Consider the following 13,178-nt stretch of genomic DNA (forward strand, 5'->3'; position numbering starts at 1 on the left):
TTACTTTGTTTTATCTTTATTTTCTGACATTTGACAACATACTGGATGGAAATGCCTCAAGATTGGTCCCAGTTTATCTGCTTTGTGACAAATGATAAAGTATGTTTTGTGATAAATTCATGGAAGTCGGCAATGAAGATGTCGGAAAAGAAATTTGAAAGTGATGGATTTCTGAAAAAAAAAAAAATTATAGAGATACATATATACTTCAAGAAAGAGAATCTGATTTCACAGAATCTGATGTACAATACTCAGTGAATGCCTTGAACTCTGTAGGTTGAAATCTTTTGATTTGCTTTGTTAACTGTCCAGTGTTCATTATGAAAGATAAATACAGTTATTATATATATATATAATGAAGTATACTATACAGAGGAAACATGATACAAATAAGATCTGCATGAGTTTTACTTGACAGATACATGAGTTCAATGCTTGATATGATGGCAAAAGAAAAAAAACCTCATTCACCTGATCTTGTAAATTAGCAAGCACATTTTTAATAGACTGCTTGATTTCATTTTATGCTTTTTTTTTCTTGCAAATGAGGCATGAAAAGGGGGTCAGTGTTTTGGGTGAGGGGCGAGGATCACTAAAGTCTTTTTATAATAGTGTATGAAATATATTTATTAGCTCTGAAAAAGCTGGGATGGTCTTGCCATCCCCTATTTATGCATGAAATGGGGTATACTTTAAGGAATTAGACACAGATTTGAAGTTAATGTTTTCTAAAGTTCTCTGTATTTAAATATAATGATTGATATGTTGATATAAAAAGCATTTCATTTAAAAATATCATAAAAAATTATTTTTATCTGGAAATTAATGAAACTATTGAATTTTGAAACGTGATTAATTGACACATCTTTGCAATTTCACAAAGTAAACTTTATACCTAAGAAAAGTTTATATTTTGTTGTGTATTAATGAAAAATAATAAAACTAAAATTCAGAGGTGAAATGTGAGAAAGCAAAACCAACTCACCAGTTTTGTCAGTCCGTGTTCAGTGATGTGTGCATGTATATTTTTTTTTTTTTTTTTGACAATGACAATGACAATGACAATGACAATGACAATGATTTATTCTCTTAAATGTACAAACATACATTGTAGAGAGGAGGTAGGAAAATGTACAAACACAATACAAAAAATATAATACATGCATTATAAACAGTACAAAGTATCATGTTCAAGTTCATGTCAATTATTTTTATCTATAATTTGTTTGACAATCAATAAAAATTTACATAATTTTTTCAATGCTGAACAATTTGTTGTTGTGAAAAGTTGTTTAAATTTCTCTATATTTGGTCTACATGTAAAAGAGTTTGAAATATATTTTAACCTAGCCTCTTTAATTTCTTTTTGTGTGCATTCAAAGACATAATGGAATTCATCACCAATCTTATGAAAATCACATAAAGTACAAATTCTTTGTTCTCTTGGAATACCAAACCATCTCCCAGTTTCAATAGGGAGTTTAAAGTTGCTACATCTAAATTTACATAATAAAATTGAAAATTTTCTAGGTAGATTAACGAGATATCTTTCTGGTTTTAGTATTTCTTTATAAATACGATAATTTACACCCTTTGATGAGTTAAAAACATTACTTTGCCAGTTTTGGATATTTTGGTCAACAAGTATTCTTTTTACTTCATTTTTTACCCATGCTACATTGTACATTTGTTGTGTTGTCCATAAATAAGATAATCCACAATCATCTAAAATAGTTTTAACATAGTTAACCCAAGGCAAATTATGCCTTGAAGCTAGAACATACATTTTTGTAGCAAATTTATCCATCGTTTGAAAAAATGTAGTTTTGCCCAAAAAGAAATCATTCTCACCTTAATATTAATGATAAGTGGCCTAGTTTATGATCTGCCAAGTTCCCCATACACCATGTAGTTTGGCGTAATTTTTTAGTGTTCAAACCTAGTATATATTTACAATATTTTAAGTGAAGTTTTTCGATTAAAGTATTTTTTGTAAATCCCCATATTTCACATCCATATAACAAAACTGGTTGTACAATTCTGTCAAACAAATCTATCTGACAATCCATAGAAAGATTATGTTGTTTACATTTTGATATCACTCCATACATAGCTTTTACAGATTTATTGTATTGTTCTTTTATATTTTGATTAAAAGAACCTGAAAAAATATATTTTGAAAAATATATTCCTAAGTACTTATAACTATCAACAATCTCTAGTTCTTAAACCATCATATGTAAAATATAAATCTTGTTTTATTCGACCTCTTCCAAAAGTCATTATTTTTGTTTTGTCAACATTCACTTTTAACCGCCATTTTATACAATATTCATGAAAACAATTCAACATATTTTGTAATGACTCAGGGTTTTCAGCAAATAAAACAGTGTCATCAGCATATGGCACGCCAATTTCACAAAAATGAGATAATCATAGTTTCACAATCGATAAACTAGGTTTATCGGTTGTAAACTATAGTTTACAAACCGTAAACTATAGTTAACAACGTTAATCTATATTTCACATCTGTAAACCATAGTTAACGCGATAATCTATGTTTCACAACCGTAAACTATACTTAACACCGAAAACAATCATTTGCGATTGCAAAACATAGATTATCTGATAAATACAGTTTCACGATTTGTAAACTATAGTTTACAAACCGTAAACTATAGTTAACGATATGATAAATATAGTTTCACAATTTGTAAAGTACAGTTTACAACTCCGTCTTAACTATAGTTAACGATTTTTTGTAAACTATTTTTTACAAACGTGAATCTATGTTTATCAACAAAATCTATTGTTAACGCTTTATTACAGACAAACTTAAATTAACATTCGTAAACTATACTTAACAACCGTTAAATATAGTTTTACAGATGAAAACTATACTTAACGAATCATTAACTATAGTTTACGGTTTGTAAACTATAGTTTACAGTCGATAAACCTAGTTTATCAATTGTGAAACTATGATTATCTTATTTTTGTGAATTTGGCGTGCCATACATGTAGCTTAACAAACTGAACACAACTGGTGAAACATGAACTAAGTAATCAGGGTGTGTTCAATTTGTTAATTAAACTATGCACAAATCACTAGGCATTTTACTGACAAAACTGGTGAGTTGGTTTTGCTTTCTCACATTTCTGATCTGAATTTTCTGGATGATTGTTTTTATATTTTTCATTAAAACACAACAAAATTTCTGCTTTTCGTAAATAGAGAGGAAAAAGTTTACTTTATTAAATTGCAAGGATTTTGTCAATCAAACGCGTCCCGCAAATCGTTGTTTCAATAATTTCCAGTTAAAGTAAATTTGCATTATATTTTCGATCGTTTGAAATGCTGTATAGCAACATATAAATCATTAGAAAAATATTAACTTCAAATCTCTCCCCATTGGCAAAATAGCAAAAGAGAGATAACTTCGGATATCGGCGGTGAACGAAATTAAATATACCAAGGTGTTCTTCAACTATCTACTATCAACTAGCTATTTGTCAAGTGGTGATAGTAAAAAAAAAATTAAAGCAATTCTTATTAATTAGAAAGCCAAAATGCATTGCGTATTGATAGTGTATTGAACAGTACAGCTGTACGTAGTTCCTCTTTTAAACTAAATTGTACCTGGTAACATCAATCACCGAAATCTAGTTTTCGTAAGTTCACTCTTGGAGGGGGGTCAAATTTTAGCAAGAACAGAAAAAGACACCTTAAACATACATTTACATGTTGTAGCAGATAATTTTTTTTATAATTACGCACGAAGCACAGATTGTTCACTCCCGGGGTTCCAATTATTCCTGAAAAATTGCTGTTTTTACTTTGTAAACATCGGAAGATTTTTTTTACAATTCAGTTTCCTATTTGAGGTTTGGTGGGAAAATGGTAGATATTTTCCCTCTATTCCAGTTATAGATCTAAATTCGTTACAAGAATGAAGATGTTGAGATTGTGTTGCGTTTTTTCTCTTTCTTGCATTAAGACTGGGGGTTGAGGGTCATATAATATCTATCGGTTCTTGTATTTTTTCTGTCTAGAAACAGGTTGAGAGAGAGAGAGAGAGAGAGAGAGAGAGGTGAACATCCATCACATTTGGAAATTTTGCTGTCTGGAAAGAGGTTTAACACGTCCAATGTCTTTATATTCGTCTTCTTATTCTAAAATTTATTTTTTTGAATGACGAACAATTCAATAATCTCATGAGAGAAAAAAAATTCTCAACAATTTTCGTCAGGTTCAATCCCTTTATCAAAGCGACGAATCATTTTCCACACAAAGAAGGGTAACTCACAATTGTCAGTTATAATACAGTTTAAAACTGAAATAATAACTTAAATGTCTTTGGCACAGGGTTGTAGACACGGTTACGTAATGCCTCAAATTCCAATTAGCTGCACTTCGTTGAATACAAGGAGTGCGCTCGAGCAGGACTTGCAGTGATTGTTTTTTAAAAAGAAGACATCTGTTCTATCGGCTGAAAACGGAAGCAAGCGGGTGAGTTTACAATGTAGCTAAATGAAACGATTCGAATTTATTATTATAAAATGATTTCAATATGAGCGATTCTATATTTTCAAAGTTAACATTATTTTTAAATCAAGACATTTTTTTTCTTTTGTTTTGTACTTTGTTTATTTCATACTGGTCAACCATGTGACTCATGTATGGAATGTTTGAACATTGAGGATTGACAATCCTTACATAGTTTATATAAAGAACAGGTGAATATAAACCTGCTCAAAAATCAACTGCACCTAAAATTCTATTTTAAAATCAAACTATCTATAGTTTGTTATGAATGCTTTAGAACACTCCTGTATGAATTTCCTTAGACGCCTGAGGTGAGTGAGGGAGGGGGCTATCACCCCCCTCCCCCTCCCATTTTAAATGTACATTCGTGTCTTTTTTTATGGATGGTTAAGATACAAGGAAGTATAGTTTAAACATATACGTATTCAGAGGCCCCAGGGTTATTATGTGGTGAAGGGATGGGACACTGTCAAATAATTTACAGACTGCATTTTGACGCATATGCAGGCGGTGTTTATTGAAGTAATCAACTTTCATAGTACTACCACTATAGTCGTGTTAATGATGAAAATCACATGACTAACCGACTTAATGCAGTTAAATTGTTATTTTCATTACATAAAAAAAAATAACTGGAGAACATATAAAATGTCAAAGTATATATACAATATATACATAGATTGTTGCTGTGATGAAAAAGCACTATATCGAGGAATTGCCCAACATTTGTGATGAAAACTTTTATGTATGTATGTATGACGAATCCTATCAAATCCTTGTCATTTTTGATATTTATTCCATTTGCAGAGTAGGCGATCTATAAGAGACAGTCCGGGAAATAAGACTGAATCAATAGAGCCAATCTTCCTATTTCCATGAATATTACTTGGAGATGTCATACAAGCCCCTAATGTGCAGTGTAAGCTTATGCCTTATATTTATGGATGCAATGCAATACAACATTTGCGTGCAATATTGCAATTATTTTTGGTATAGCCATTATGCAGTATAAACCAAAGGCATAGCAATGCTGGAAAATCAAATCTTTAATGTTGAAAAGTTGAATAAAAAATATATATAAATAGAATAAATTTAAAGTTAAGGTGCTTTAGGTTGAAAATGTGTAAAAAAAAAAAAATAAAATTGGTTAACTTAAAAAAAAGGGTTTTATTTAAGGCATCCAATGAATTCTTTCTTTTTTAGATTAATCCTGTATGCTAAATCCAAAATGGATACTGAACTATTTTTATCTTGGATTACATTTGTAAGAAGCGATATATATTTAACACTCATTGACAGATTAATAACAATACATGTATTATTACACACTTATAATCACCCTTTCTACACAAGTTTCACAACTTATCAAATCTTATATGATCCGCCAGACGATTATTACATACATTTTCTTAATTTTTCGGCAGACGATATATAACTGCAATGGAACATAACGTATGACCAAACGATAGACAGAAATGATGTTTCAGCCTTTTTCATTGATTTTTGCGGAATCAGGAAGCATATTTTCAGAGGAGGGGGAAAACAGCAGACAATTGTGGTCACGGGACGACCGCCACACCACCCCTGAAAGGACACAAAGGGGATCTAACTACTACCATTGAAGGTAAGTGGCGGATTCAACAATTTTTGTTTTTTGACTATTTCATATTTTCCCCTCAGAGACTGCATTCATATTTAAGTTTAATTCTTCTGAAATATTCTTAAGCAAAAAATTATCAAAATTTACTGTTAATATGAAAAATGACCTTTATGCACCAATGCTAATAAATCAGAGGATCTTTTTAATCGTGGGATTTTTTCAGAAGTTCTGAAAGTAACACCCTAGCGGAGATTTATTTAAATGGTATACATGTACTTATGAAGGGTGTCGTTGTCTTTGCATGTATCAAATATCTTGTTCCAATCTTTAAAACCTATCTCTCTCTTATATTCACGGTAAATTTAATCCAAGGATTGTAAATTTGATGTATATCCGATAGCTTTTAAGTCTGGAAGTAAGGTGTCTGCGTTTGGTATAGAATTACCAATTGTATTTTTGTGTATTACTTACTGTTAATAATGTTATATTGCAAAATCCATTTGAATTTAAACGCTGAAATTTTATATGTGAACAGCTTGACGACTTTATTACAGATTCATCTTAAAAATACGAAAACATTTTTTCTTTGAAAAGACAGAGAGAGAGAGAGAGAGAGAGAGACAGAGACAGAGAGAGAGAGAGGAGCCAAATTAATTAGACAAATAAGTACGTGTCTTGACAACAATACTAGTCCACTGAGTCAAGAAGTACAAGAAAACTCATTGATTTTCCTCTGTTAATACAAGTAACAGTGTTCTTATCTGACTATACATGCATATTCCCTTAATATATTTCCTGTCTTACTCAGATATTTCTTAATTATCTGAATGGCCCATAAAGATATATGTGTTCAACCCAGTAATAATACTAATATATTGGGTTTTTTTCTTATTGTAAAACAATTTGATTTCAAGATTTTCATTTTCTTTCATGAATACATGTACAATGATAAAATATATTAGCCCTGCCATAAAAGATCAGAAGGGCTTATGCAATAGTAAGGTGTTTGCTGTCTGTCTGTCTGTTTGTCTTCAAACAAATTTTCAGTTTCCTACAGATTTGGTTCAAAAAACTTACACTACACTTTTAAAAATACATTTATTAACAGTGTTGCCATCGTTAATAGGAATAGAAATCGATGAAAAGTTTTATTATTTCTAAAAATAATTTTTTAACAAAAAAATGTAATTCTTTTAAACAGCTTACCCTATGGCAATTTTTGTCCAATTGCAATTTAACTTAACTCAGAAAAAAACTATAAATCAATAATCATTATTACGTGTATTTTATTTTTGTTGCTATAGTTTCAAGTCAATGTGCTTAGTTCATTGAGTAAAAGGCATGCAGTAGAGTTACAGTCTTGTCAGAGACTTCTAGGTTAACTTTCCCAACACTGAATTGTATGAAAGCATTTACTGCAAAAGCAATGTAAAAACAATAACATTTATTTAGGTTTTTTGAAGTCTTATTAACGGACTTGTAAAAAGTAGACATTCCAAATGCTTCGAAAGCTATTTTTTAAAAATAGTAAATTTTACCTGTTAATTAACCAGTTTCAAGTATGAAAAAAGTGCTTAATCGGTGCATGTTTTTTATGTTTCCCTAAAAATACGCTTTTTGAGATCTGATAATGGTTCCTGTATAATATATATGATTAACGACAAAGTCAATGATGAACCTTGAAGAAATAACATGGGTTTATGTGCAATTTTTATAAATTAACTTTGTGAATTCAGTGACATTTTACTTATCACCTATCTTTCAGACCCTAGGGGATTGGACAACTTTAAAAAAAAAACTTCAAAAAACCATCAGGGATGACTAAATTGAATTTAATCAATGAAATTCTAAATTGTCTCTAGCGTTTGAAGCAGAAAATATCCAAATTTCCAAGAAGCCAGTAATTTTAATCATTACCACAGCAATTCCATAAAACCAAACAACGTATTGATTTCTTTATTCAGGGAGAGTGATCTTATATACATGAAATGCACATCTTATGTAATTTTTGGTACATATCGAGTTCACATCGCCACGGAATAAGTTGCGGGCCTGTGGGTTTCTTAATTAGGTTAGCACATTACACCCATAAATCTTTCCTCCCATCGATTTAGAACAACCAGCTAGGGGAGAATATAGCACCGTTACCACCATTGTTACTTAGTTTTACGATTTGTCAAAAATATATCTTGGAATAATTTTTTGTATTGTTTTTGGTGCCGAAAAGTCGTTAAATTAATGTATGGAGTTAACGAACAGTTTACAAGCTAAAAAGTCCTCTCAAACAATACAAATGAAGAGCAGAGAAAACAAGGACTCTAAAACATCAGAGGTGGGATCAGGTGCAATGGAGGAGTGAGCATCCCTGCCGACCGGTCACATCCGCAGTAAGCTTCTTGTCATGGTCAGGGACTTTACGAGAATCTGTCGACAATTCGGTGTATAAATAATGGTCTAACAATTTAGTATGAAAAATGAGAGTCAGCATTGACTTAATGATAGATTATATTTGCTGATAAGGTCATTATATGGATCATAGAACTTAGGAAATAATGACTGTTAATATTCTTGTTTCATCAACTTGTCTGTCAATAAATTGCCTCGTTTTAGAGTTTGTTCGATGCGTAGAGTATGCTCTTGCGTATCGAATCAACTTGGGAGATATAAACCCCATATGCAGATGTACACTCTAACATTTACAAATAAACACTTAAAAAGTTTTATAGAACTAGGTGATGAAGGTATATTGCGGTAGAGGTAAGGGAAGTTGATGATTGGAAAGTTTAAATCATCACTTTTATCATAAAGCTTGGTTGTTAGATTACCATTAACGTCATTTTCAAGTAAAATACTCCTAATATGAAACAGATGTGTCAGACTCTTGTATCTTTTAATTCAAGCTCACTGCCTAGGATATATCGTGTCGAATATGAATGGAAGCAATTATTGTCCGTTATGACTAAAAAGTTCCGGAATAGAGCACATGACTCTAAAGATGGTGTAATAACTTGGTAGTTGGTACGATTTTTTAAATTATTTTGCATTTTACATGTAAGCAGCTTCTGATAAAATCTTTAAGAAAAACTTTAAAAGGGAGGAGATTGCTTGTTAATCAATCCACAATGTTCTTAATGAATTTTATTCTTCTGATGCCTTTAATATTGATTATTCTGCAGTTGCCCATTATTTAAAGTTTTAACATAATAAGACTAGACATTGTCCATATTTCATCATTGATACAAAATGACGTTTTGCTGTAGGACATCTTTTGCGCCAAAATAGTTTTAATCAAACTCCAAACAAATCTGAAAATAAACCTTTAGATTAGTAAGCATCGATTAGAAAATTTCCAGACCTATAAAATTATACGATGCAACTTCTTTACATTGTGTCAGATGCATTTATTGAGTTTTAAATATTCACTGAAGGGCATTTTTCATTAAAAAAAAAGTTGCATGCAGAATTATTGTGGATTGAAAATTTTCAGTCAGACTGCGATCCTTTTTTCATACTGAGGGACATTTTGTGGCCTGTAGAAACATTTGCCCAACAATTTTACGTACATTGTTTCTTTGATCATTCTAATTTTTTACCTGTAAAGGTGACATTACACCTGACTACAATGATTTTATCTGATTACCTGTATTGCAAATCAGCTTTATAAAGAATTCTAATTTGACAATACTTAGTCTAGTATTTCTTCTATTTTTTAACGAACTTGTAATCACCTGTATTGTTTTATAGATTGATCCACGACATGTAAGGTTATCAGCCAATACTGTTGAATAGATTAGCATGAACGGTCAAACCGACACTTATGTGAGAGAAATGGTGAGACACGTCATACAAAATATGGAGGACTTTCAACAGAGTCTCGATTCCATGGTCAAGGATCTTCAATGTCTCATTAACGACATCGACAAGGTCACCACGGAAATCCAGGTGAGAATCGACCGGAAGTCTGCAACACGCTGTAACCACCCCAGTGATGCTGAATGTCCACGTCGCGAAGACGCTTTGCAAAAACTTTTGGACAATGTTCGAACTGTGGACGAATCTCCCGATCTCGATTTGTCGTATCTTCAAATCACATCGTCATATCAGAGACCAAAGTGGGGAAGATCTTTGTCTTTTCCAGTCTCATCATTTACGCTTTCCTCCATTATTAATCCCAAGGAAGAATTTCGGGATGACCCCAATGCTACAAGTCTCATCTGTGACATTCCTAATTTAGACGCTAGACGAGTATCAAAAGTAAGAACTACGAGTTGCACTGCGCAATTAAAAGAGTCTGCTAAAGTTAAAACCATTCCAGAATTTAAAAGTTCATATTCTACCATTGACAGACATAGTTCTGCGTCAAGTTCAAGTGGTACCTATAAGGAAATAACCTCCATTAAAAGGTCAATTTCAGTATTTGAGAGTGCTCCGAATGAAATGGTGGAAGCGACAACACAGACAAGTTTCTCAATGGACACTTTTGATACATCGACTGTCGATTTAAATACTGAGGCGTTTTATAACGATGTGCCAGAACCCCCTTCCTACACTGGTTCGTACGAACGTGAAATGGAAACAGAACTAGAAAACTTAATCGAATCTCTTCATCAGTCACGTGATCCCGACATCAATGATTGGGTCATGGACACCGGAAATTCAACTCTGTCTAGTGATGGCGATATTGACCTTGACCAGGATGTGAATACCTGGATGTCTTTCACTTTATCCAATGCTGCACAATCTTCCGAAAGTTCCGAAAGCAGTTTTTCTGCCTCAGAATCAGACATTATAAACCACAATACTAAAGCCACCAATGTGTATGGCAATTTGATATTCTCAGATAATCTAGTCATTAATCCGAGTAAATCTCGAGAAGTTATCAAACGATTAGAAGTTTGACAAAGGTTTATTAATAAAAAAAATTCATTATGTATCATTTTCGCTCTTTTTTATAACGTGTATTCATTTTTGACAAATTTTAAAGATGCTTTCTCTCTCATGTTTATCTTCACAATAATATCATATAGGTATTTTATTATTAAAGCAGAAAGAAATGTAATTAGAAAGATCTGAGACAAAGGATGTCAGATTTTAATCAGGCAATTTAAAGAGAGTAACAAACTCGGTCTAGTAAAGCCGTTTTAGAGACAAAGGGCAATAACTCCATTTGAAAAACAGAATCTAATATTTTCAAACAAACATGCATTTATAAACATTCTCATTAACCTTCAGATGGCCAGAAGACAAGTTAAAAATAAAGAAAAAAAATCGACGTCTTAGTATTCAATTAGAAGATAAATTGTCAGGCAAACCGACATTAATAATTCTAATCAGCTGAATGAAAACGGCTTGCTTTTTGCCAGCGATCACGTTGACATATATCGATAAACATGTAAACAGATATTATACATGTATAGAACCCACATAGATAAAGAAATTGACATACTTTCACGTTTACATTCACCTACTGACTTTCATTCATTACAACGGAGAAGGGGACCAGACTCAATCTAAAAATCCTGCATTGTATTTAAATAGATTTTTTTCCCTACCCTTGCCACCCTTCTAACTGAATGTTTCATTTGTATTTCGACAGGAGTTTCCCCGCGAAATTGGGGGATGGGATGGCAGTCCCAAACTTTACTTCGAATAGTATTTTGTCGTAGTTTTACTATGAATTCTTAGATGCAGGCCCCTTAAAAGATGCTGAAAGGTCGATTTCTGGCAATTTGTACCATTTAAGAAGTTTGAGTAATAAAATATATTGAGACTCTTAACACTGCTTAAGGCCATTCAAACAGTAATGGGAGCAGAGCAAACACGGACCTCTACATGTTAAACATCAGATGTGGGATCAGATGCCATGGAGGAGTAATCATCCTCTACCAACTGGTCACATCCGTCGAATACTCTTTGCCATATTCGAGAAAATCAAGAAAATTCGTTCACAATTCAGGAATTAACAACTTGACAGCTTAAAAAATGTTAGTAAGCATGAATTTGATCATACAACTTGCAAAACGATGACTTAAAACGAGACTGTTGATATTCTTGGTAAATCAACTGTTTGTCAATAGCTTGTCTCGTTTTAGAAATTGTTCATTGTCGACGGAAGCAAATTGAAAGTTTGGTGGGGGGGGCTAAGTGAAAGAGAAAAAAATTCAAAACCTAAAAATAAAACTTGACAAGCAAAAAAAAAAAAATAAGAAAAAAGGAAAGGAAAAGAAAAGAAAAGTCCAATGTAACACGGGAAAGTCCAATGTCCGGGGGGGGGGGGGGGGGGAGTCGAACGTCTTTCAGTACCAATTTTAGTGTCCATGTGTCCAAAAACTACATAGATATTGTCAATCAGAAACACTTTTTATATCCACTTCTTTAGATTACTTGTGTATACACAATCAAATAGAGAAATGACTTTTGTTTTAGTTTAAGTATGTATAATTTTGATGTTAGTCAGGGTTTTAATATTCAGCAGAAAAAAAAAAAAACATGGCAAGAATACAGATGGTATATCAAATTGAATTTTTTAATCTCCAGAAAAGTATAGTTTGAAGTTCGAACCACACAAATAAAGATCCATGGTTATATTACCGGTACTACTATTTTTCTTGAGAGAGGGGTTGGGGTTGTGAGGGGACCACAACTCAAATATTATTGATCAGGAATTTATTCAGAAAACATAATTTCCCCAACTCACTCTCCTTTTTTATATCATGCTTTCCATTTTCCTATAAGTTTTTCCTAACGTAATTAATTATCAAAGCAAATCAAATACTTATTTCATCTGGCTAAGACTGGTTTACTACAATCCCCGTTTCACTATATCCCCTCGTACTCTGCATTAAAAGGCACTCCTCCATTCAAAACTTAGAACGGTCAGATAAGCTTGGGAACTTGGCACTTTGGTCTCCCCGACTTGAGACATGGGGACGTGGCGGCGATAGGAGGGGGACACCGCATGTTCTGTTGAAACAGCCGCCCCTTACGCGTGATTTTTTAAGGACCCGATCACTTTGTTGTTATCTCATTGAA

At 32.4% G+C, this 13,178-nt stretch overlaps 1 protein-coding gene across 1 annotated transcript; it reads left to right on the forward strand.

The window, feature by feature from the left end:
* The first annotated feature begins 4,370 nt into the window (after positions 1–4,370).
* LOC134278345 (uncharacterized) lies at positions 4,371–11,077 on the forward strand. Its single transcript, XM_062760667.1, has 4 exons — positions 4,371–4,510; positions 5,354–5,465; positions 5,971–6,170; positions 9,891–11,077. The coding sequence occupies exon 4, from the start codon at positions 9,942–9,944 to the stop codon at positions 11,043–11,045; it is 1,104 nt and encodes a 367-aa protein (XP_062616651.1). The 5' UTR covers positions 4,371–4,510; positions 5,354–5,465; positions 5,971–6,170; positions 9,891–9,941; the 3' UTR covers positions 11,046–11,077.
* Positions 11,078–13,178: the final 2,101 nt, after the last annotated feature.

This window comes from Saccostrea cucullata, unplaced genomic scaffold (assembly GCF_032062105.1).
Source record: "Saccostrea cucullata isolate Sc308-1 unplaced genomic scaffold, CSIRO_AGI_Scuc_v1 ctg300, whole genome shotgun sequence".
NCBI classification, from domain to species: domain Eukaryota; kingdom Metazoa; phylum Mollusca; class Bivalvia; order Ostreida; family Ostreidae; genus Saccostrea; species Saccostrea cuccullata.